The sequence below is a fragment of the Harmonia axyridis genome, chromosome 2 (assembly GCF_914767665.1).
Source record: "Harmonia axyridis chromosome 2, icHarAxyr1.1, whole genome shotgun sequence".
NCBI lineage: Eukaryota > Metazoa > Arthropoda > Insecta > Coleoptera > Coccinellidae > Harmonia > Harmonia axyridis.
In genome coordinates, this window is record NC_059502.1 from 25,557,530 (window position 1) to 25,584,418 (window position 26,889).

A 26,889-nucleotide genomic window follows, 5' to 3' on the forward strand; every position below is an offset into this window, starting at 1 on the left:
CTGCACTTCACAGAGTAGAATGTAGGTAATGGGACTATATTTTTCGAGATTATATGAATAACAGACCAATTGAAAAGTTCCCGGTCTACCATAGTGATACACATTTTTTTGGCAAAATTCGATTTTATCACATACAACTATAATATAGTTGCCTTCAAGGGCGATACAGCGATTATAACGATCTTCCAATTTTTCGATACTATTTTTGTAGTACGATTTGTTTTTCTCTTCAAAATAGGCCTCAGTTTCGGTGATTACTTCTTCATTGGCGCTAAATTTCTTACCAGCGAGCATTCTTTCGAGGCCTGAGAACAGGAAAAAGTCGCTGGGGCCAGATCTGGCCGATACGGTGGATGCAGAAGCAATTCGAATCCCAATTCATGCAATTCTACCATTGTTTTCATTGATTTGTGACACGGCGCATTGTCTTGATTAAACTGCACCTTTTTTTCTCCAAATGGGACCGGTTTTTAACGATTTCATCCTTCAAACGATCCAATAATGCTATATAATAATCGCTGTTGCTGGTCTGGCTCGTTTGGAGGTAATCATTGAATATTATACCATGCGCATCCCAGAATACTGATGCCATAACCTTGCCAGCTGATTGTTGTGTTTTTCCTCGCTTTGGATTCGGTTCATGGTGTGAATTCCACGCAGCTGACTGTCGATTGGACTCCGGAGTGAAATGATGGAGACGTGTTTTATTCATTGTCACATATCGACGCAACAATTCAGGTTTATTGCTCTTCAGCTTCGAACACTGCTCAGAATCATTAATACGTTGTTGCTTTTGATCGATTGTGAGCTCGCGCGGCACCCATTTTGCACACAGCTTTCTCATGTACAAATATTCGTGAATGATATGATGTACACGTGCAGATGATATCTTCACACTGTCTGCTATCTCGATTAACTTCACTTCACTGCATTCAGAATTATTTTGTGAATTTCTTTGATTTTTTCGTCGGTGACAGCCTCTTTTGGGCGTCCACTGCGTTCGCCGTCTGCGGTGCTCATTCCACCACGTTTAAACTCCATACCAATCAATGATGGTTGATTTTCCTGGTGCAGACCCCGGAAACTCTTCATCAAGCCAAGATTTTGCTTCAACTGTATTTTTTCCCTTTGAAAAGCAATATTTTATCAGCACACGAAATTCTTTTTTTTTTCATATTTTTTCAAATAACAAAAGTAGCTACACTCACAACGCAATATCTCATAAACTAATGGTAGGACTGCTGTTAAATTTTGACATGTATCGTTTGAAGTTGAGTACTAACTTAAAATAATATGGATTTAATACTAGCACCGCCTTCTGTGCATCAGACTGGAGACTTTCCAATTGGCCTAATATATGTATTTGTTTTTGGTGGTAATATATGGTATTTTATGTTTAGAAGTTTGTATCGAATCATGACAAGGAATGATGGTTTGAAAATATTAGAAAAATTTGATAGTCATTGAAAGTCCCTTTTTTAGATTTATATTAAACCAAAACATTGTTTATTTCATAATTTAAATAAAATACTAATTATTCTCTCAAATTATCAGGGGAACAGTTTTCAGAGAGCTCCACAAGCTCTATTTGAAGCACGCTTGCAAGGAATACTTGGAGAATTGGCCCCAATTGGTAAAATATTGTGGCTACAGGGAAGATAACATTCCCCAACTTCAGGATGTTAACAATTTCTTGAAGAGGAAAACTGGCTTCCAGCTGAGGCCAGTTGCTGGATATTTGAGTCCAAGAGATTTCTTGTCTGGTCTAGCTTTCAGGCTATTCCACTGCACTCAGTATATCCGTCATTCTTCAGATCCATTTTATACTCCCGAACCGTGAGTATATTTATGAAATAAAAGATAACTCTGGAGTTTCTTATAAGGCTACATACACACATCGTAAAAACTTTGGGCCTCCCTATCAACTTTCTACTTGTTGAATGTAACATGACAATTTTTTGTGTGAATTTGCAATCTTCGCTATCTTATCACAATAAACCAGCAAAAAATGTTTCTTTTTTGGGTGAATACAGGTGAATCTGAAGTTAAACAGTTTTCAGCAAATAATAAGAGTTTCAATGTTGAGAATATTCCGTGGAAATTGCCCAGAGACCGGTGCCTGGTCGACTCAGAGTAACATCTGCAAAGGAAGGAGTCAAACGGTATCTTGAACAGCCCGTCCATCCAAGTCATTTATTGTAGGTCCTCAATAAATGACTTGGATGGACGGGTAGCCTTAACCAGTACTATAAGAAGACGGTTGCATTCCTCGAATTGAAGGGCAAAAAGACCTTCAAGAGTACCTGAGTACCTCGGCTATCACTTGAACATAGAGCTAGTAGGAATTCACGACTTGGATTAATATTCAAGCTACTTGACTCAAGCTCAAGCTCAAGTAGCTTGAGCTTGATTTGAAATCAACTCAAATTCAAGTCAAGTAGTAGTTTTTCAATGTCGAGCCAACTATTCGTTTATAAAGAACTTAACATTGAAAAACTACTACTTGACTTGAGTTGATTTCAAGTCAAGCTCAAGCTACTTGACCTTGAGCTTGAGTCAAGTAGTTTGAATATCAAGCCAAGCCATGAATCCTTAAGAGCTACCTGTCGGCATTGGTCAGAACACCACGAAGACTGGCTTTTACCACAAAGGCACTGTTTGCGCCGTTGACTAATTTTGTGGATAAATTCAGGATCTGAATGCTCGAAGTTACCTTCTTTCGATAAATGTAGTATATATTAGTACCACATCATTAAAAACCCATATTATGCATTCAAATTTACCCATTTCGGATGAAACCGCTCTCCAGAACTACGAAACTTTTGTTCAAGGATTACGTAATATATATCTAGGCATATATGTATACCCCTATATACATTGTTCAAATTTAAAACATTGGAAAAATAATGATCTGCTGAACTTTGCATATCTAGAATGCTGTATTCATAATTGAATACCCTTCAGGCTTTATGAAATCATAAGTATGAAGAGCAAAAATTAAATGTCCATTCACTGGTACAGGAAACCATAAATAAAAAACTTAAACTAAAAGATCTACCTGGCCCGTTTGAATTAATTTCATTATTCAAACTTATTTTTATAACCCTTCAAAAGTATGAAAGGAGTTCTTTCATACAAGGAGACCCACCTCCAACAGAGGCCCGGTTTATAAAAGCTATATGATATAAGGCCATATCAAAAAAAAAATTGAACCTTATTATGCTACTACAGATTCAGAAGAGTCAATAACATTCTAATGATAAAATTTGATTGGAGTTTAGTTTAGTTAGTCCCTTGGTGTTACCTTAATCAAGTGACTGATTCGAAATAAAAATATAAATTCTCGTGGCGCTAATCATCAATCAATTACTTTATTAGAGGATAAATGGAATATTTTCAATTTCAGAAGAACAAGTTAGTAAATTTGTAGTGATCAAAATCAACCATAAACAGAGATATCGAATTGAAATTAAAATGACAATATCCCTGAAGGCAAGCGTATATTATGTGCGGTAACACTCATTATTTTTGAGTTGATCTTACGCAATGAATTAATTATGTTAAAAATTTTTCTCAGAGATTGCTGTCATGAACTCCTGGGACATATGCCGCTTCTGGCGAATCCAAGTTTCGCTCAGTTCTCACAAGAATTGGGATTGGCAACCCTAGGAGCCTCTGAGGAAGATGTCAATAAATTGGCAACCGTAAGTGATATTAATGAGTACCTAGGAATTGTTTCTATAGCAATATTTTCGAGTATGAAGGTTGTTTTGATGAAAGTTCAAGAAATAAATTGCGTCCATTTTAGCAGTCTTGATGACACATAGGTATCACATATCACGACTGATTGACATGTGACATGAAAGAGACTAGAGAGTTATTGAATTCGAATTGTTATACTATAGAATAACGCCATCAACTAACTGAAATAAGTCATTATTTGTAAGGATTAAATATTGAATTTCCATTCCAAAACTGTACTGAAGAAATGAAATGAAAAAGTGAAAATTGAATGAAAATCAGAATTCAGAATAACACATTGATGACAACGATTCATGGCAACAACACTGCTAGCAAAAATCACCAGATTTGTGAACACTTCAAACAGTATTAATAATTATAAGGTTTACAACTTTCCTTCCGCCGTTTTTAGATGGCTGTGGCAGTATTTGTTAATATAACGCCATCGAAATATTAGTCGATTTGTGTCTGCATCATAAGGTTATACTCGATTGAACATGTCAGCTTACGAGCCAAATTCTTGTCATTTGCAGGACAAATTTTTTCTTTCAATTTTTTGCTTTAATTTGAAAAAATCTGCGGCTGAGGCTCAACGAAGGCTCTCAAATACTTATGGTGAGGCCGCTATTAGTGACAGAACGTGCCGAGAGTGGTTTCAACGCTTCAACTTCGAATACCAGCATGGCGGTAAAAGAGAGAACGTTTTCGAAGATGCGGAATTGAAGGCATTAATTGATCACGACTCGTGTCAAACGCAACAAGATCATTGAGAGTGATGCAACAAGCCATTTCAGAAAGCCTGAAAGATGGGAAAGATTCAGAAACAAGAAAATTGGGTGCCGTACGAGTTGAAGCCGAGAGATGTTGAACGGCATTTGTTTATTTGTGAACAGCTGCCTGCAAGGCAAAGACGCAAGGGATTTTTGCATCGCATTATGACTGGTCACGAAAAATGGGTTCATTATGTTAATCCCAAGCGCAGAAAATCATGGGGATATCCCGGCCATGCTTCCACGTCGACGGCCCAACCAAATATTCACGGTTCCAAGGTCATGCTCAGTATTGGGTGGACCAGCTCGGCGTTGTGTATTATGAGTTGTTAAAACCGACTGAAACAATCACAGGTGATCGTTATCGAACACAATTAATGCGTTTGAGTCGAGCATTGAAGGAAAAACCACCGCAATACAATAAGAGACATGATAAAGTGATTTTACAGCATGACAATGCTCGACTCCATGTTCCGACAATGGTCAAGACATACTTGGAAACATTGTAATGGGAAGTCCTACCCCACCCGCCGTATTCTCCAGACGTTGCTCCCTCAGACTATCACTTGATTCGATCAATGGCACATGGTCTGGCTGACCAGCACTTCCGGTTTTATGAAGAAGTAAAAAATTGGATCGATTCGTGGATCGCTTCAAAAGATGCCCAGTTTTTCCAAAGCGGGATTCGTAAGCTACCCGAAAGATGGGAGAAAGTAGTGGCCAGCGATACTTCATAAATCATAATCATAAATGTATAACCACTTTTTACAATAAGACTTCGATTTTCGGAAATAAACGGAGGAAGCAAAGTTGTTCGCCTGTATCAAGTTGATCTCGCCTCATTTTCTCAAATTCAAGGTGTTCTGCAAGTTGCATAATATTTACATATATATACCTAATACTGTACACTTAAATAAAGTTTCTACTACTCAAAAAATCAAAATTCATTCATTCAATAGAACCGATTCGACTGCCACTCCTTCACTTATCAATTATGAATCCAGACCAAATTTTCGATTTCATGAGTCACCCGGTTTCCAAACCAGTATACTGGACCGCAAGTATTTCCGCAAACAATTATCGGTCCATAGCTACGTCTACCACTCCCAAGAACCTCCGCCCGATGCTCCTTCAAGACAGTGGCGGTTCGTAAATTTAGGATGTGGGGCACTAGTGTTCTAGCATAGTATAAGGAAAGGACCATTCCTTATACTATGGTTCTATTTAGCAAGGAAGTATTTTAAGATATCATTGTGTTTATACTAGTATCTTAAATTGAACTGAAGTGAATAGAAGACTATAACTGCAACGATATTATTTATTTGATCTGAAACCTTACCTTACTTTAATAGTAACTAAGAAAATTCTTAGTCGAAGCTATGACCCAAAGTTACGTTTTTTCAAATGGGAACACTCGATTTCTTTGCCATTTTTTGAAAGCTTAATTTTTCCTGATTTCAAAAATATATAACATCGTATGGTTTGTGTCAATATAAATAATAGAAAATGGTCAAAAACTTTTTTTATCTAAGAATCCCAATTTTTCTATGGTTTCAACTGTTGATGATCACAGAAAAACAGAACTTCCTATAACAAGAGCAGTGTCCTTCCGTTAATCTGATTATTTCTATGGTAGAGAGAGATCTAGAGTTCCCATTTGAAACAACCTAAGTTTGGTCAGGGCCGTCGCTAGCCAAACTGCCGCCCTAGGTAGAGTCCCATTTTGCCACCCCAACAGAAGCTTACTCTGCAGAATGCTAAAAATTAATATTGTATAATCGGGGTCCAATTCCTGCTCAAGCCTTTCTACCGCCCCGGCAAAAATTTCAAATCGGAACCCTTTCATGTTTGAGGTTTGGTGGTGGACGTTGGTTTGGTGAATTTGTTTTCAATGTATTTTAGGAAAAAAAAATTTTAAGTGTAATTATTTTTCATGGATTCAAATTATAATCCAATAGATGATTTAGGATTAGTGGAATGTAATAAACAATGATTCAGGTTTCAGATCCTTCTGCTGAGTTTTTACTACATATTACGCTCGAACATTTCGTTTTTTTTCTTTGATATGATTAAATTAAACAACCGGATGATGCGATGAACAAATATTTTCAATTCGAATAGATGTTACAGATATTCACTATGCAAAGATGTTTAAAATCAGTAAATTTAAAACAATCATTAGTGAAATTCGTTCAAACCAAAAAAAAAAAATTTAACTCATTCTTCCAGTAATCCAGATTTCACAGAAAAAGAGGGGTGGCAAATAATGGAGGTATTACCCTCCATTATTTGCTGCCCCTCTAGAGTGGGCCCTGCAGTTTCGGGTTCCTAGCTCAGTTTCGATTTTAGAAAAAGCTTGATAATTTATTTTTTTTGTTTTTGTTTTAGATTATGGAGTGAAACAATCGGATGATGCGGATGAGTTAATTTGATAAAAAAATGAAGAATATTATAAAATAATGAAATGTGGTATGGAATAATAAAACTTCTTATATTTCTTAAGAAGGATCAATTGGAAGTGATGAAATGGGATCGTTTCCTCATATTTTGCATTCCATTCTGAGGAATCAACATTCTTGTTAGGGAATTGAAAAGAAAATAATCCAGAGTCCCAAGTGGCAATAAAATTCGGCAACGTAAAGCGAACGCCGACAAGCCTGATGAGTGCATGTGATTTTTTTAGCGTCAACAGCACTCTGAGGGGATCACGACGCATCTGGATATTTATGAATATAATGCATAATGCAGCACCCTTGATGGTTTTTGATGTTGATTATTTATCGGTATTGCTTCTTGTTGTTGCTGACTGAATTAAATATCATTTGGTACTTTGAATTTCTACTCATGTGATTTTTGTTCATCAAGCTTGAAATGCCGCCCTTGAATTTTGCCGCCCGAGGTGACCGCCTACCCCCTAGTGACAGCCCTGACTTTGAACCGAAGCTTCGAAATTAAAAACCCTGAAAAAAAGAAGAGCACGCCACTGGATTATATTAAAAAAAAAGTTCCTGTATAATGTTTTAACTTCAGAGCTCTATCATCAGTATTAGCGGAGATATAAATGTTTTTGATATCGACATTTTTCCAATTTTCGCTTTTAACTCGTGAACAAAAGAAGTTGGCCAAAAATGAGAACTGCTCTTTTTTAGTTTCTCAGAAAAGAGAACGAGATTGAGGTATCTTTGATTTTCAACAAATTATCGATGTATTAACATGATAGATAAATTGCATGTTATCATCGGTAAATTTCTGAAAACAAAGGCAAATCCTCCTTGGTCAACATGCAGCATCCGCCAATGCCGCCAAGACCGCCGATTTCACTCAATTTATGCCGACTGTCGAATTCTACTGAATTATCGCTCTCGTTGCAGCTATACTTCTTCACAATAGAATTTGGGTTGTGCAAGCAAAACGGAGAAATGAAAGTGTACGGGGCCGGCTTGCTGAGCTCTGTGGCCGAACTGACGCATGCCATAAATCATCCTGATAAAATAAGAAGATTCGACCCGAACGAGACTTGCAAGCAAGAATGCATCATCACTTCCTATCAGCACGGTTACTGGTACACCGATTCCTTCGAGGAGGCGAAGGAGAAGATGAGGTGAGAATTACGCAACTTGTGGTCTGTTGGTGAGGTGTCGGTAGCGCTTTGGTAACGCTGCCGATATCGTTTTATTAACGAGTATTCTTCAGTTTGAATGTCAAACTTTTTGATCCAATAAGGATGTTGATTATGTTTTGAAATTGCTTTTAATTTGAAGATAAGCCCTATACAAACACGAAAAAAAATAATTTCATGGAAAAATATAGGTAGCAATAAAAAATACGTAAATAAAAAAAGAATTTGAAATTCCCGCTGAAACGCTCCATTCTGTCACAGTATTATGGTGACGTCACTGCATAAAAGAGTCACCACCATAGACAAACTAACTAGTTTATCTATGGTCACCACGTGCTAGCGGTCTGTCAAACTGAACTAATATCTGCCGATATTGACAATGAAGTCGGTTTGATTCAAGGTTTATAGATTTAGGGAGACCTTGGGTTTGATTATATCATCTGACGTTCTAAACCATAGATAATCTAGTTCTAGATAAGATAAGTTTGTCTATGTTCTAAACGTTTTAGTGCTATGACGTCAAATTGCCTTGATTGGCGTTCGCAGTCACGTGCTAATCGATAAGAATTAACACAATTTAAATCAATTTTATTAAATTGAATTCGACAAATAAGATAATGAAATTGTTATTTTGGTATTCTAAAAAATTGCCTTCAATGTGGAAAACCTAAATTAATTTGATTTTATTATATGACGCAACATCCCTATTGAGCTTTGTGTAGGTGTAGAGTAATTTAATCCGAATGAAGGTTGCTATGCTTTTAACAGAAATACACTGCAAATTTCACAATCTGAAAGCAATTTCTCTAAACTATATTACGAAGAACACCACATATTTGGTAAGTTGTAGTTCTTGCTTGATATGCTGATGAAATATATATGTACCCACAAAACTCGATAATAGACAGTTTACGAGATATATAGCTTTGAAAATGGATTTTTTACTTTTTTTGCGGTTTTTCCTCAAGAGCTCTCATTTATGATTGGGTTGGATTTTAGTTGTTCGGCGCCTAGATTCCAACTGATAACGATAAAATTCAGGTTTATTACACTTAATTAGCTTCAAACACTGCTCAGAATCATTAACACGTTGTTGCTTTTGATCGATTGTGAGCTCGCGCGGCACCCATTTTATACACAGCTTTCTCATATACAAATATTCGTGGATGATTCGATGTACACGTTCAGATGATATCTTCACAATGTCTGCTATCTCGATCAACTTCACTTTACGGTCATTCAAGATTTTTTTTTAACTTTTTTGATTTTTTCGTCGGTGGCAGCTTCTTCTGGGCGTCCATTGCGTTCGCCGTCTTCGGTGCTCATTTCACCACGTTTAAACTTAGCATACCAATCAATGATGGTTGATTTTCCTGGTGCAGATACCGGAAACTCTTCATCAAGCCAAGATTTTGCTTCAACTGTATTTTTTCCCTTCAAAAAGCAATCTTTTATCAGCACACGAAATTCTTTTTTTCCATCTTTTTGAAATAACAAAAGTAGCTACACTAACAACGCAATATTTCACGAACTACTGGTTGAACTGCTGTCAAATTTTGACATGTATCGTTTGAAGGTTGGTACCTCGGTTGGTACTAACTAAAAATCATATGTATTTAATACTAGTACCGCCATCTGTGCATCAGAATGGGGACATTTCGAGTTTTCAATTACCTAAAAGTAAGGTATTTCAGTCTTGTAACTATAATCTCCCAAGAAGATTTAATTTTCTCTACAGGGTGAGTCAATAATGAAGTGTGCTCGATTGTTCGATAATTCTTGGAAATTTTGGCTGGGACTGCTAGGAAATTAATTCGAATTCAAAGTCCGAATGTGGTGAAATACGGTACCACCCTGTTTTTTAAATGAGAATAACCAATTTTATTATTATTAATTTTGAAATACTGAGTTAAGTGTCGGATTACGCAACGATGTGGACTGTTGTTGAGGTGTCGGTAACGCTTTGGTAACACTGCCGATATCGTTTTATTAACGAGTATTCTTCAGTTTGAATGTCAAACTTTTTGTTCCATTTGAGCTTTGTGTAGGTGCAAAGTAATTCAATCTGAACGAAGGTTGCTATGATATTAACATAAATACACTGCAAATTTCACAATCTGAGAGCAATTTCTTTAAACTATGTAACAAAGAACACCGCACATTTGGTATGTTGTAGTTCTTGATAGGCTGATTAAAAATGAATGTACCCACAAAGCTCAAAAATAGACAGTTTTCGAAAATGGATTTTTTACTATTTTTGCGGTAGTTCCTCAAGAGCTCTCATTTATGGTTGAGATGGAACCCAACTGAGAACTGGTCTTTCTCAGTTGTATTAGGCAATGCCATCAATAATTTTTCATACACTGTTCAACAATGGCTATGAAATGAGCTACAAATTCAATGATCTTCGATAGGTACATATTTTCATGCTACAGGATCACATTTGCGAGACACGACCTATTTTGGGTATTTTTGGAGGAGAGCCATAATAACTGAATCCGAATATATCTGATGTACAATAATATCAAATATGACCTCCTAAGTCACCAGATTTGAATCCATTAGACTTTTTCATTTGTGGTCAAATAAAGGAGAAGGTGTATTACAAATCGATTGATATTGAAATGGAACTCTGAGAAAGAATTAATGCTGTAGTTGAAGAACTGAATACCTCCGGATGCACACGACTAATGAAGCGATCATTTTTGAAAAAATGTCATCATGTTTGTATTCTAGGCAGTAGCAAACAATTATAACATTCAATTCAACAATATTAACACATTGAAATGAAAATCCTAGAATGATCTCAGTTTTCATTTAAATGTCAATATCTGTTTTTCCTCATTATTTCAAGCAGAAAAAGATATTTTATCGAAAAGGCTAACTTTTGACACAACATGCCGAGTTAGTCTGATAAATTTTTTTCATAGCAGAAACGATCAAAGTTGGATGACGAAATTTGAAAAAATAAAAAAATTGAAATCATTCATGCTACCAGCATGCGCCAGGTTGACGTCGTTAAAAAAAAAATAAATACCGTACATGCGGTAAATTCCGTGGGTTCGTCATTTTTCGGAACAAAAGATATGTTCGGAACATTCTACCAATTTTGAGTCGCGTGCATAATAACGGCCCACAGAGTAATAAACATAGATAGGGGAGTATACGCAATTTTTACATGGTTAGATTACGTTGTCGGATTGTTATATATTTTCAAATCCACAATTTCACTATATCGTTATGAATGTATTTTATATTGAATGAAATATATTTATTCGAGTGATTCCCGATTATGCAAATTTGAATATTTGGAATCCGATATTTTTCCTAATTGTTGAATTTATAATAAGAAGAATATTAATTAATTTCTGTATCTACCTGCTGATATCCAACGGTTTGACCACTTCTGCTCTCCTAGTGTCATCGGTTGTTTCACGTCGTTTGGCACACTTGAAGTTTGATTTTTGAATTTCTGATATACGAGTAGTTAGGTATTTATTCCAATATATTTTGGTTTAATATAAAATATTGATTCACTATGGAACATAAGAAGTGCGTTCTTTGTGGCGAAACTTTTTGAATTGAGTGAAATATCGTATCAGTGATATGTTTTTGTTTCCGTTCGCTTCATGTCAAATTTGATAGTTTATTTATTTCCTTACTGAAAATGACATACGCTCCCTCTATCTATGTTAATTCCTCTGAGTGACGGCCAAAATTCAGTATGTATCATAATGAGCATAATTCTGGTGGACAAAATTAACTAAGTTCATTAAGCAGTTGTTGATGTTACTTGGATTGTTCACAACTTCCGCCTTCACTTTTCCCACATAAGTGACAACATTTCGGTATTCGAGCTAACTGCTTTAGCATACCTATATTTTAGACATTTTTATCTTACGAAAAGAGGTCTATTTTTCTCTGGATTTTTGTGTCCTTGGAAGCATGAAAATAGTTTCGATTAACTCATTTGCTCTATATTCAGTTGGAAGTCCGGGTCTTCCATTTTGCGGGATAGGATCAACCTCCCTCACATTCTACTAGTGCACGGTATATCGTTCTCCAGGATTCTTCTCTTGATTTTCAAAAGTCGAACTATTTGTGCTTTAGACATCTGCCCTACTAAACACTTTTTACCTCAAATTTATGAGCCATTTCGACTCAGTTGAAACTAACTTTTTCATGAAAATGACAAAACATTGTAACTGTTCTCAAGTTGACTTGACATTTTTGATTTTTAAAATCTTTCAATTTCAATTTATTCATCAATAGGTATAAATATACATCAGACAAAAACTTCACTTGCAGAAATATACAGCCTAAGCAAGCTTGTATGCTGTCATTATCTGCTTTTAAAACTGATGAACATTCTCCCCAGTTATACAAAAAATCAATACATTTGTTGAAAGAGAAACAACAAAAATGTAGATTACCAATTGAAAGGCACAACAAGCCAAAGAAATGCAAAAAAAAAATAGAAAACAAAAAATTATGCTGATAGGATGGCTTCGAATCTATCAGAATTAACAATTACATAAATTTGGAGATGATATCTGAAAATTTCACTTTTTACATTGGTTGTTGATTTAAGTTCTTGGGAGAGGAGGTTATTACATTTTTTTATCAAACTCCAAGGCATTTAAGTATAACATCAAATCATCACAATTTTTTCGTATACTACGTATATTAAAATGTACCATATTCATATTCGATAGACATATCGAATTCAATCTCCTTTCTAGCATCATCAACACTAAAATATTTGTTTTCTGTGTCATCCAATTCTGATTCTGAATCCATTATACAACTACAATAGCAAAAGAATAGTAAAAATATAGTAAAAAAAAATTCCACAATCAAACTCTACAACAATTGTAGGCAGTATGTAATATGTATACAGTGAAACTACCCCGATAAGCGTATAAGAACTAAACCTATACAATAGAAATCACCTACATCATACAACATAATAATACAATTCAATTCAATCATTATCCACTCATTTGAACTGAGGAATCTACGTCCTGTTTATCATTAACTGAAATTACACCTTTTTCAGTTCTAACCTTAATTATACCATCAACAGTCCACACATTCTTAGGAAATTTCACTATGGCATACTTGAATATATCGATTCTTTTTCTGGTTAGATCTTCTTTCACAAAGACCTTTGATTCGACAAAAAGTTTTCTTGATGAGTAAAATTCACTACGATATGATTCATCTAAAATTTTGACAATAATCGGACGTGTTTTGTTTTTAACTCCTTTTCCTAAACGGTAGCAGGATTTTATAAATCGTGCATCAATGTTCACCATTTTATCTTGACACATGGCTATAAGTTTCTTTTTAAGATCCGAATTATCAGATTCCGGAATTCCAAAAACAATAACATTGTTTCTTTTACTTTCCTGTTGGAAATGTTCCAAATTAGACTCGGTCTTGTGAAGCCTTGATTTTAGTTCTTCCAAATTTCGATCGGCAGAAGGAAACTCATAAAACATCATAATTTTTAAAATCTTTAATACTCATAAGTTGAAATTGATGCAAAAACTTTTGAGAAATACGTTATTTTCTTTGGACTATTACAGAGCTCCATCATTCGAAATAATCAAAGATAAGTAGCAGGATGAAAGGCAAAATAACCACAGAATCTAGTTCATCAAACATAGGTAATCCTACATTCTCCGACATTAACATATCCTAAACGAAATCGAAAATACCTCGAAGATTATCCAAATTCAAATGATTCCAACTATCATTATCTCCTCTGACTGTCATAATGGGAAATACCATCGCAATATTTCAAATATTACAGACCATTAGATGGCCAATTGAAATAATTATCGAGAAGCTCCAACGATCTCATATTCTCACTTAACTCGATATGTAGACTTACCAACAACTCCGAGTGCCACTTTTCAAAGGTTAAGGCGAGTGAGATTTCTGTAAATAACAATAGATAATCGCACTAATGACTATTGAGTAATTTTCACGATTCAATACACATATGGCGGTAATTGGAAATTTTAAGATTCGGTTTCAAGTTTTCGTCAATCCTTCAGGCGCTCTTCCTAATCGTTGTTACTAAACATCCACCGAGTGAATTTTTTTCTCGCAATCTGCCGCTTTCACCGTGACATTCCCATTAGATGCAGCCTCATGTTCGTCGTGGTATTATCTTAGGAAGAATCAGTCTGTAGGCGGGAACAAGGTTTTATCTAAGTGTTTCTTTTATTCTCGAGTTGATTGAAGGCGGTTTGGTTCATTGATTTTTCATGAAGCTGTGGGATAGCAACACTCAACGTTGATTAATGCCATCCACCACTAACTGGGGGTTGTGAAAAGAGGAGCGTTGATTGAAAATTTAGAGGCTTTTAGGGTGGTTCTATCGCTTGAAAAAGAAAAATGCTCTGCCAATTGTTGAGGCACTATATGCTTCCTCGTCTTTGGCTGCTAAAAGTCGGCATACCATAACAGACCGATTTAAAAGTCCCGGCCTACCATAGTAAAACAATTTTTTTTTTGCAAAATTTTATTTTATTATTATATAGTTTCCTTCGAAGGCGATACAGCGATTATAGTGATCTTCCAAACTTTCGATACCATTTTTGTAATACGATTTGTCTTTCGCTTCAAAATAGGCCTCAGTTTCGGCGATTACTTCTTCATTGGCACAAAATTTCTTTCCAGCGAGCATCCTTTTGAGGTCTAAGAACAGAAAAAAGTCGCTGGGGGCGAATACGGTGGATGCAGAAGCAATTCGAAGCCCAATTCATGCAATTTTGCCATTGTTTTCATTGATTTGTAACACGGCGCATTGTCTTAATGAAACAGCACCTTTTTTTATTCAAATGGGGCCGTTTTTCAACGATTTCATTATTCAAACGATTCAAAAACGCTATAGGCCGTTTTCTAACGATTTCATCCTTCAAACGATCCAATAATGCTATACAGGGTGGCCACTTTTTCAATGGGATTGTATTGGTAACTTTTAAACCATAAGAGTTAGGAGGTCGGTCAAATGGAGAAAAAGTTGCATGCATAGAAGCATTATCAAGCAGTTCAAACAAATCTGATTATCAGGGCCGGTTTTCGAGATATCATAAGAAAAGTAAATTATGTCATTTTGATTTTTCTTTTTTTCCCACTTTATTTCAAATATTATAAAAAAATGGTACAGGAATTTTTATTCGACAGTAAATTATTCTCAATTTGACGTAATCAGATTTCGTATCCAACGTTTCGTACTCTCTGGGCCACCCTCAACCTCATTTTTTTCAATACGGACCTGCATATTTTATGACATTTTTCGAAATAACTTTTAACGCTGAATTCAACGATATATCATACAATGTCATTCAAAGTTGATTTTCAGGAGATTTTGACCCTCATCCAAAATTAATGGTGTGTATGTAAGAAAAAACAAGTCTATTAACGATATCAATGTTCTGACCCAAATTCAACCGAACCCAGAAAAAAAAATCGAGAACTGAGGCCAGTGAATGGAATTTTTCAAAAACTTCAGAAATAAAATAGTCAAGAATACCAAGCCTTGCAAAAATTATATCGTAATGCTCTCAAAATAAAGTTCGATTCTGTAATTTGTTTCAATGAAACAAATGACAAATACAACAATAGTGATACCTCGCGAGAAAATTGAGAATGTTTTGGAAGGTATTCAAGGAGACCAAACAAGCAAATGTATAAGAAGTATGGGTTACAGAACCGTAGAGTGCATTTTACAAAATGGTGGACATTTCGAACACTTACTTCATTGATTTTCATTTACTTTCGAAAAATCATTTGATTTTTCTTTCATTAAATGATACTTTCGTTTAATTATTATGAATTGAAATATTTAAATGGTTATTATAAAAGAAGAACCAAGAAACCAGTATACTGGTTTCTTCCTTTGATTCTAATATGTTCCATTTAGTTCAAGATGGGTAAGTTGATTATCTTATCGAAATTTATTGCATATTGCATGTTGTTAATTAAACTAAATGAAGGTAATACAGACCCGACCCTAAGAAAATTGGATAAGGGTCAAAATCACCTGAAAATCTACTTTGAATGACATTGTATGATATATCGTTGAATTCAGCGTTAAAAGTTATTTCGAAAAATGTCATAAAATATGCAGGTCCGTATTGAAAAAAATGAGGTTGAGGGTGGCCCAGAGCGTACGAAACGTTGGATACGAAATCTGATTACGTCAAATTGAGGATAATTTACTGTCAAATAAAAAATTCCTGTGACATTTTTTGATGATATTTGAAATAAAGTGGGAAAAAAAGAAAAATCAAAATGACATAATTTACTTTTCTTATGATATCTCGAAAACCGGCCCTGATAATCTCGATTTGTTTGAACTGCTTGATCATGCTCCTATGCATGCAACTGTTTCTCCATTTGACCGACCTCCTAACTCTTATGGTTTAAAAGTTACCAATACAATCCCATTGAAAAAGTAGCCACCCTGTATAATAATCGCTGTTGATGGTCTGGCCCATTTGGAGGTAATCAATGAATTTTATACCTTGCGCATCCCAGAATACTGATGCCATAACCTTGCCAGCTAACTGTTGTGTTTTTCCTCGCTTTGTATTCGGTTCATCGTGTGCACTCCACTCAGCTGACTGTCAATTGGACACCGAAGTGAAATGATGGAGCCACATTTCATCCATTGTCACATATCGATGCAAAAATTCAGGTTTATTGCACTTAAACATCTTCAAACACTGCTCAGAATCATAAACACGTTGTTACTTTTGATCGATTGTGAGCTCGCGCGGTACCCATTTTGCACACAGCTTTCTCATGTACAAATATTCGTGAATAATTTGATGTACACGTTCAGATGATATCTCCACAATGTCTGCTATCACGATCGACTTCACTTTGCGGTCATTCAAAATTATTTTGTGAACTTTTTTGATTTTTTCGCCGGTGACAGAGAAATGCGAGGCAATTTGAAAACTATATTCATTTAAGACACAGCACGTCTCAACAAAAATGAATACTGCTCACTAAGGTATCTGACAGGAAAAAAAACAGGGCATGTCATTTGAATAAATGGACTGAATGACATTTTTAAAGGTCATTCAATTCAATAAAGAATAAATCGTACAATTATGTCGAACGGTTTTTGAGATATGACATTTACTTCAATCTATTATATTCATTGAATTTGTCGATAAAAATGGCCTACGTCAAAAATTACTACTGGTAAAGGATGACAAGTGCAGTATTTAGAAATCAGAATTTCCTGGAAAATATAAGTCTAATATAATACTTGGGAACTCTCATTTAAAATACAGGGTGGACTCGCATCAATCGTGTAGATTCGAAAATAATTTAAGCTTATGCGCTGAGTGCTGTCGATTCCGTCAAAATTTGAAAAATACTTCTATTCCAAAATTTGCAAGAATTATCAATAGATCGAGCATTATTGACTCATTCTGTATATTGAAACTAGCTCTAAATCTCATGAAAACTTTTTGTTGCATAATCCTGAAACGAAGGGTATGTCAAATTTCATCAAATATCGGGTGTCCCAAGGTAAGTGGCCTATTAGATTATTATGGAAACTATTGATGGTAAGGATTGCAAATTTTGTGGATAGATATTTGGCCATGTAAGGTACATTTTTAAAATAATTTCACATTTCCAGTGTTGCCGGATGTACGACAATTTGGCAACAACTTTGTTATTTTAAAAGGGACATCTGGTATTTCTATTTTTTTTATGATACTCCATAAAATATTAAATCTATTCACTCTTACTTTTCCATACCTATCTTTAACGGTTTTTGAGTTATTAATTATTTTTCGAAATTTTAAATCAAATTGGCGTATTACGAAAATGACTCTAGTTCGCTCAATATTCGAGATTTAAGTCAAAAATTTTGCAAGTCGTTAGATATTGATCTGATCTGTGTCACTGCTTTTGAATTATGGTTGTCAATAATACAGGACGGACCAAAAAAAATCATCATTTGCCAAGTTACAAAATTTTAAAAAAGTCTATTTTTTCAAATTAGACACCTAGTATATTTTTCAATTTTTGGAATCAGTACAACACACTCTACAATTTTTCTATTCACGTCCCTATACCTATCTCAACTGGTTTCCGAGTTATATGCGTTTATTAGATTTCACATTGATTCAATAAGCGTTAATTTCTTTTGCATTGTTATTTTCTCTTGTCGTTCATACATCGATATATCAATGAATCAGTTCAATCCATAAATGTCAAAATAAACAATTATTGCCTAACAGGTGTTTTGTACCGAGGTTTTTCTATAAATAATGGCTCAAGAAAGATATACACATATAACGCATATAACTCGGAATCCAGTTGAGATAGGTATAGGGACGTGAATAGAAAAATTGTAGAGTGTGTTCTACTGATTCCAAAAATTGAAAAATATACTAGGTGTCTAATTTGAAAAAATAGACTTTTTTACAATTTTGTAACTTGGCAAATGATGATTTTTTTTGGTCCATCCTGTATTATTGACAACCATAATTCAAAAGCAGTGACACAGATCAGATCAATATCTAACGACTTGCAAAATTTCTGACTTAAATCTCAAATATTGAGCGAACTAGAATCATTTTCGTAATACGCCAATTTGATCTAAAATTTGTAAAAATAATTAATAAATCAAAAACCGTTAGAGATAGGAATGGAAAAGTAAGAGTAAATAGATTTAATATTTTATGGAGTATCATAAAAAAATAGAAATACCGGTGTCCCATTTAAAACAACAAAGTTGTTGCCAAATTGTCGTACATCCGGCAACACTGGAAATGTGAAATTATTTTAAAAATATACCTTACATGGCCGAATATCTATCCACAAAATTTGAAATCTTTACCATCAATAGTTTCCATAATAATCTAATAGGCCACTCACCTTGGGACACCCGATATATCACAGTATCATTAAGAGAATGTTTTTTTTTTGTAGAATTGTAAATGACAGTTTGAACGATCATGCAAAAATTTGGTGGAAGTTCAGATACATGAATATGCAATTGAAGCATGAAAGAACAAGCACGAAAGTGGTATTGATTTTCTCATTTTTTTCATTTCATGTTTTCAGAAATGGTGCGTAGTTTTTCTCTAATTATTTCCTACTTTTCAACCATCCTCTTTTGTTGGTTGGCCTTGCTGTTCATGGCAAATAAAACCATTATGTTTTGTTCGTTGGAAATGAAACATATTTATGATTTTTTTATGGATTTATTGGAAATAACTTCCTGAACGATAATGGAATTCAAAGATCAATGAAAAACTGTTTATTTCATGAATTCAACCTTTGGGATAGGTATTCTCATAGCCATCTTCACTTGCATCTACAGGGATCGAAAAGTGATTGGTTCTTCAAAAAACTGTTTCATCCAATAAAATACTTCAAGTAGAAAACATCACGGTATTCACTATCATGAATGCCCAAACCAACTTATAATAACACAGCTTTCAATAATTTTACGAAAATTCCTATCATTTAACAAACGAATGGTACAAAAATTTGAAAAACATTAAAACCTAAAATAACATTACGACAAACTTTTATGTGTTTGTTTTTGTACCACCTTCATATAGTTTTGAATCGATATTAAAGAAATTATAACTTCTTGAAGTATTCCTCATTTAATGATGACAAATTCCACAGGTCATTTGCCGAAAATATCCATCGTCCTTTTGGAGTCCGTTACAACCCTTACACTCAGAGTGTGGAGGTGCTTAGCAACGAGCAGAAAATAGAAGCAGTTGTGTCTGAACTACGTGGTGATCTTTGCATTGTGAACAGCGCTCTGAAGAAGATCAGCGAACGCGATGCCAACTTGGATATTCACCGTTTTGAAGAATTGCTACGAAAGGGTCTTCAGGTTGAGAATGATGACGAAGAACCAAACCAACAGCAAAGCTAAAAAACACATTATACTGCGATGATAATTATACCTATTCGAATAATTTTCGCTTTTTGTTTAATACTCAGCAACTTAGATGAACCAAAAGTTTTGAATTGCCAACATTTCTCCAATAGAAACTTGATGTGTACGAAATTTTGATATTAATTAGATGTTACAGAATACGTAGGATCCTTTTCAGTGATATCTAAATAATAGTTAACACAAAATAAAGAAAAAAATAATTGAAAAAAAAATAAAGAAGAAAAAATGGAAATAAAAGAATGGAAAACAAAATAGATGTTGAGTAAATGAATACAGAGAAATAAAGTCAGAGACAGAATATGAGTAGATAATTCGTTCTCATTTTTATATGATGATGCTTCTCTGTATTCACAAGATGGCAAATTCTTTTCTTAATGAAACTCTCATTTTATTTTTAGATATCTTCGAATTAATTTTATGTTAAATAAAAAATAAATGAATACATAATAGAGGTGAGAAAATGTTTGCAATTTTGGTTCAGATAAGTTTCCGACTAAAAGCTTGAGATTGAAATCACTCTAATACTTTTTTCCGTGTCCTGTATATGAGATATTCGCTTGAACCAGTCGTTTGAAATAGTTTCTCTAATATGTATAACATGATTGTTCGCTTCATGGTAACCAATTATTCATTGTAGGTGCTATTGTGAGAACTGTGATCCATCAAGTTTTTATGTCAGATATGAATAAAATTTTGAGAGCAATGATATGGTTAAATAATTTATTTCTTCATCCAAATTCTATTATAGATGCTACACAAAAGATTGCACTGACAAGGTGTTGTCACTGAAAAGTTCTGTATCTATCTTCATTCCGTATTAATTCAAAGTTTCAACAATTATCTGTGGAGATTCTCATGGGAAATAAAAATTCTAATATCTCTGGAAATTATGACACTTCGTCATATTGTATGTAACTCACTGAGAGAAAGATGTAGGTTTTAAATTTTGTCAAGACAGTTTATCTTCGTAATTCTAGGTGTTATGAAGATTGAACTGTTGGAAGAGTCCATTTTTGGTTTATTGAATAAGCCTTCGAAATTTTTATTCTTCCTATTTGATGAGTTGTGTAAATTCTAAATGAAATTTTATTTAATTCAATTACATCTTAACCCAGGGATATTCGTTTCTTCATCCAAAAAAAGTTATAGGTAACTCTGAAACTATCGAGGTTAGAACTTCGTGGTTGAAGTTATAGTATATTAATCATGGCAATAGGCACATATTTTCATGTAGGTAGACAATTTTTGCGAATTATTTTGATAAATTGCTTCATTGATCTGCAACTTTCTATTTATAGTATAGATTTTATTTTCGACCAGAGAGAATCGATGGTGTTGAGCCACCATTTTTTCAATTTTTTTCCAATTAACTGTCATGGTTTTTGACGAAAAATTCAGGAAAAAACACTTTTTTCTACAATAAGTCCTAGATTACTACTTTCCCGCATTGTTTTCGATTCGGAAAGTATCACTCTCCCGCACTAGTGCGAGAAAGTATATTTGTTGAATTTGCGAATAATAATACCTTCAACATGCAATATCTTCTACTTATATCTTCAGTTAAATATTTCCAATTATGCAGTTTCATTCATGTCTAATTGATAATGCAATTTTCCGTTTGAAAATTATTACATTTTCAAAGAGTACTTGATATCCTTCAAAAATTATGATTGACATACATGGATATGTGTATTTATTTGTATGTCATGGTCTATGGTTTTCATAGAAACCGGTTAATCAAATGTGTCAAAACGAATACACAAGTTGTTCAGCATTATTATGTTTTTCGAATATTATTTATAACAACAAGATTAAAAACGTATCCATCTGATGAGGAGGTTCCAGAATATCTTCTGATAGCTCCTCATCAGATTAAGGTACAAGAAGCAATATAAGAATGTGAGCAGGAAGTACTTTTGGGGTACTTTGTTGATATTAATTAAGTATTCAATACAAATACTCTGTGGTCATTTGGTCTTTCAATGATTAAACGTTCATTGAAAATTAAAGAAAACATTGATATAAAAAATTTTTTTAAATTTTATGATACGGTTATAGAAAAAATATTCGAGCAATGACAGTATCGTGCGGAAAATTACAACTTTCCGCTATTTCAATCGGGTCTTGATTCATTGTGATTTGAACTAAAGGCACTATCTGATAAAGAAAGTAAAACACCCAGAAGGAGCTGTTTAAATTTTACAACAAACCAGCTGTTCGAGGAAATCCAAAGTATTTGCTTAGTTGTTGTTAAAATGCCTAGAGCACGTGTACGCGGAATTTTTCGCCAGATAAGTGAATTTGAAAGAGGTTGAATTATTTTTCTACGGGAGACGGGGTTGTTATTTCGAGCAATCGCTAACCGTACTAACAGAAATTCAACTACTGTTATGAGATGTTGTCAAGCGTGGTTTGATAATGCCCAAAATCGAAGAAGAGTAGGCACCAGACGTCGAAGGGGCAAAAATGAAGTTCAAGATCGACGTCTAAGACTTATGGCCATTAGAGACCAATTAGCGACAACTCTATTTTGGACTAATGAGTGGTTAGGAGAACAAGGCCATCCTGTAACTTCCCGAACGGTTTATTTCCATCAGGCGCGGATCCAGGGGGGAGGGGACTGGGGGAACGTTCCCCCCCCCCAAATGGCCCAGGCACCTCTTAAATTTTGCCGGTCCTCCTAGAATTTGACATCAAATAATTTCAAGATCAGCAAAAATTTCAATTCAATACATTTTGTGAAAACCCATATTAATGAACGGCAAAAAAAATTACGTTCAAAAATGGCGTCTGGGTGGTCTGGGGTTCAGTATTTTGAGTATCTAAAAGTCCCCCCCCCCCAAAAGTGGGGTCTGGATCCGCGCCTGATTTCCATGATCACAAAACTGACGAAGTTAAGATTTTGGATGATAAAAAATACCAATTTCAAGCTTCATTCAAAATATTGCATCATCAGAACCATAGAAAATTAATGAATTAGATACATATATATTTGCACGATGACCGATCTGATTGTAACGAAATTTTGCGTCTATTCTGTGCAACAATTTCAAGCTTCGTGTAGAATTGAATTTTTATTGCGTTAGAAAAAAAAAGAAAAAACTGATGTGAAGAGTTTTGAACGCTCATGCATTCATGCGTCAATGGAACCTTCGTATATACCTATAAACATACATGTGGTCGTCAAGGGCATATTAATGAACGAACGCATAAAAGCTCCTGATTTAAAGTCAGTTCTTTCCTTAATTTTTCAATTCTATGGATTAAGAAAATGAACCTACACATTGAATTCATAAAGTTGTTTATATTTTTATTGTATGTGATTTCAAATCAAATCATACAAGATTATACGGTTATCAGTATGAAAAAAGAGAAATTCGACTTAAAAATACCACTTCAACCAACTTAGTTATGCCACTGGTTGAGTGAGAGAAGTAATTGGAAAATTATAGAATTCATTCATACTTAATTTTTTCCTTGGATCGTAAAAATTTTACTGTCTTCATTGTTATAGTACGTATATTGATTCATTTATTCCGATTTAAGTTTTTGAAATTGTCTATGAAAGAAATTTTCCAATTAAAACTCAAATTTTCCATAATTAATCGATGGTCATACTCCTAATTTGAAAAATTAATTTAATTAGCAGGAATAATAACATGACGATGTAATTATAATATTGAAAATATACATTTCTTCTGTTTCGATTAACTGCGAATTCAATGTTTTTCAAGGCCTCGATAGTTTTCATGTTATGAAATATGAAGTTTATTGAGATCTCAAAATGAAGAATGTGTTATTTATTACACACATTTCCCATACGAGTTGAGATATTTTTTCGTATAATGTTAAATGATAAACTGAAGTGAATAATATTGATTTTCCCCGATAGCATTTCATCTAATCTAGAACTAGCCATTATAAGTTGTAAGATTCCATAGTTTTCGGGTTCTCAGGAAAACCGAAATGCCCACAGATTTTTTCAATTGGTTTTTGAATTCTGCAAATTTCATGACGTATACCTACTATCTTTCTGAGGATACGAGAATCCAATAGATCTTTATTGGAAATTAACTTAAACTCAATCAAACAATAAAATATCGAACTGAAAAAATGATATTTATATAACGAAACTGAACTTTCTATCAACAATAAATTGCCTATCACCTTCACAAGAAAATAATACCCAATCAGTTGCCATTATTAACCGAGACGTTATTCATTAACCCAGACAATAGAGCTTCCAAGTTGAAACAACTTTCTTGTTCTATCATGTTACTGACTGTTTCAAACAATAAAGATATCAAATAAAAGGTTACCGTATAACTTTTTGTGGCTTCTACAATGTTTGATTCTTTCAATGCAACACGTTCGATAGATTCCGTCAAGAAAGAATTGAAAATTGATAATTTAATATGTCGACTTAAAGAAATTGTCGACATTTTGTTCGTAACAAAGTTTGACAACAGTTTTATCCCATTTCAATGGAATCAATGGAATTTGGTATTTTGCAAAGAGTTGTATTCGAAAATTTGGGTATATTGAGTTATATTCACTATAAATATCATAGACTGCGTATTTATAGTAAAAAACCCTCATGAGAATCATCATATCAGAAACTCAAGGAGAATAAAAAGAAAATAATATACAGAGTATCCGGCAATACGTAACTCTTTCTCAGGAGTGAGTAAGTATTTAATGACGAGTCAGAAATGCTTTAATTTTTGTCCTTCGAAGTCCCACTGAGAAGATTCCATCTTCGACGAATTATGAAAAATTGTTCGTACAACACTTTTTATTTTTTTACCATTGAATGGTGAATAGGAATATTCAATAAATAGCAGGGATTCCTATTTGAAATTCCAAAGCTCACCCAAGTCAAGTAGTAGTTTGTCAATCTCAAGTCAATTCAAGCATTTATTTATCAAGTACTTGAATCATATAAAGCTACTTGATTTAAGCAGTTTTATTGTGTAGTGTCACATCAATAAAAAAAATGATGAAATGAGAAGGAATCTTGCAAAAAACAATTCTATTTATTAAACTTTTCGTATAAAAGAACCGAAAATATCAACTTTTTCGAAATAGAAAAATAAGTGAAATCACTATAAATCATAAAAAAATTAAAAATGTAGTTTCTCAATATTGAGAAACCACCAGGCTTTGTTTGATTTCATAATGTTCCATGCAGGATCTGAGATAGATCTCATAGATTTGTCGCCTAAGCTATTGCGGGTTTCTGTAACTGTAAGAGCAACTCTGGGAAATTGTCTTTCAACAGGAGCTGCAGATGCTGGCGTTGATAAAAAAATCCTTGACCATTTTAACCAAGTTTGGAAAGATATTTCTGAAAGTATCAAAATCTACCTCGCTTCAGTCTCTCGGTGCTCGAGGAATCCCCTTATTTAGTCCAAGCGAGCAGGATATTGCAGAAATATATGCCTGCGACGCGTGCATATCGAGCTCATGTAACTTGATATCAAGTCAAGCAATAAATATCTAAAATCAAGTCGAGTCAAGCTCAAGTATGTAATTTTTTACGAGCTTGATATTCAAGTCAAGTAGTTGGTTAAAATGTCAAGCTACTTGGCTTGATGAATTCCGTGTTGTTCGTGTTGTTTCAAGGATACAATCTTTTTATAATTTTTGGTAATCCTGACCTGAATTTTCCTTGTAATCATTAGGTGATTCATTTAAGCTCTAAATCAGAAAGATGTGTGCCTAATATGAAGAAAATATACTGGATGGTTCGCTTGTTATGACCTCGGAAAGAAATGAGCAAAATTCATGAATCACCTTGGATCTCGGTAACCAAGGCAGTCAGACCCAATGAATTAAAACAAGTGTTTCCAAAGTTTTCGAATAAAATGTAAAAGCAAAACAGAATAAAATACATAGTCATAAGTCAAAATATCGAAGACACATAGTATATCGTGAACATCAAAAATCAAAAACCTATAAAATGTGTCGAAGAGATCTAAAACCTATCACATCACAAGATACAAAGGGCGGTAGGGCATGCTAAGTTTCAGTATTGCTTCGAAAACTAATTGAGATTATAAACATGTATTCCGCTGAAAACATTTTGGCATTTAACAGTAACTAGTTTAGAATGCAAAATCGTTGGAATTTGTTGAATGTGATAAATATCGGCTTCCAAATTATTCGAAGGCAAAATTAGTGTGGTTTTACATCTTTGTAAAATGCATAATGATTTTATTCATCTTTTAATGAAGGTCATAGGGAATTATGTTCATATTAGTTGGGCTGCCATGTGTTATTTATTATACCGGCGGCTTAGTAATGGCGGTTTGGAGATTTTCATTGCGGGGAAAATTAAGAAACTTAGAGGAGCGGAACAACCTTAATTGTTATTGAAAATGAAGGATGAAATATGAAAAGGTGGCCAGCCGAATGGCTGCCCCTCAAATAGGGGCGCCTGAGACTGTTTCATCCCTTACGCCAACACCATTCACTCCATGGTTCCTAGCACAGGCATCTTTGTAGTTGCTGGTTGAATCATTCGTAATTATACGAAGAATTTTGATAATTCCATAAAGAAAGCTTTTCAAACATGCAATTCCCTGACTATATGATACAAGTGATCAGGTTGAATAAGCTGATAAGCCGATGGTAAAAATTGTCAATAGATTATACCATAAATCACGGATATAAGTGATATTAACAGTCGGAAACCAGCTTCCCACATCAACATCTTCCTTCACATACGTTTAACGAGCCATTAAACTAGCTTATTCCTTTGAGATTATATTTAAAAATACCGGGTGAAA

At 34.2% G+C, this 26,889-nt stretch overlaps 1 protein-coding gene across 1 annotated transcript in view; it reads left to right on the forward strand.

Annotated features, from left to right (window-relative positions):
• LOC123673954 (tryptophan 5-hydroxylase 1) overlaps positions 1 to 20,804 on the forward strand; it is a 34,472-nt gene extending 13,668 nt beyond the window's left edge. Inside the window, exons 5-8 of the mRNA XM_045608736.1 lie at positions 1,555 to 1,836; positions 3,578 to 3,704; positions 7,883 to 8,112; positions 19,816 to 20,804. Coding sequence (XP_045464692.1) covers positions 1,555 to 1,836; positions 3,578 to 3,704; positions 7,883 to 8,112; positions 19,816 to 20,074 — 898 coding nt within the window. The 3' untranslated portion in view covers positions 20,075 to 20,804. The remainder of the gene's footprint in view (positions 1 to 1,554; positions 1,837 to 3,577; positions 3,705 to 7,882; positions 8,113 to 19,815) is intronic.
• The last annotated feature ends 6,085 nt before the right edge of the window (positions 20,805 to 26,889 follow it).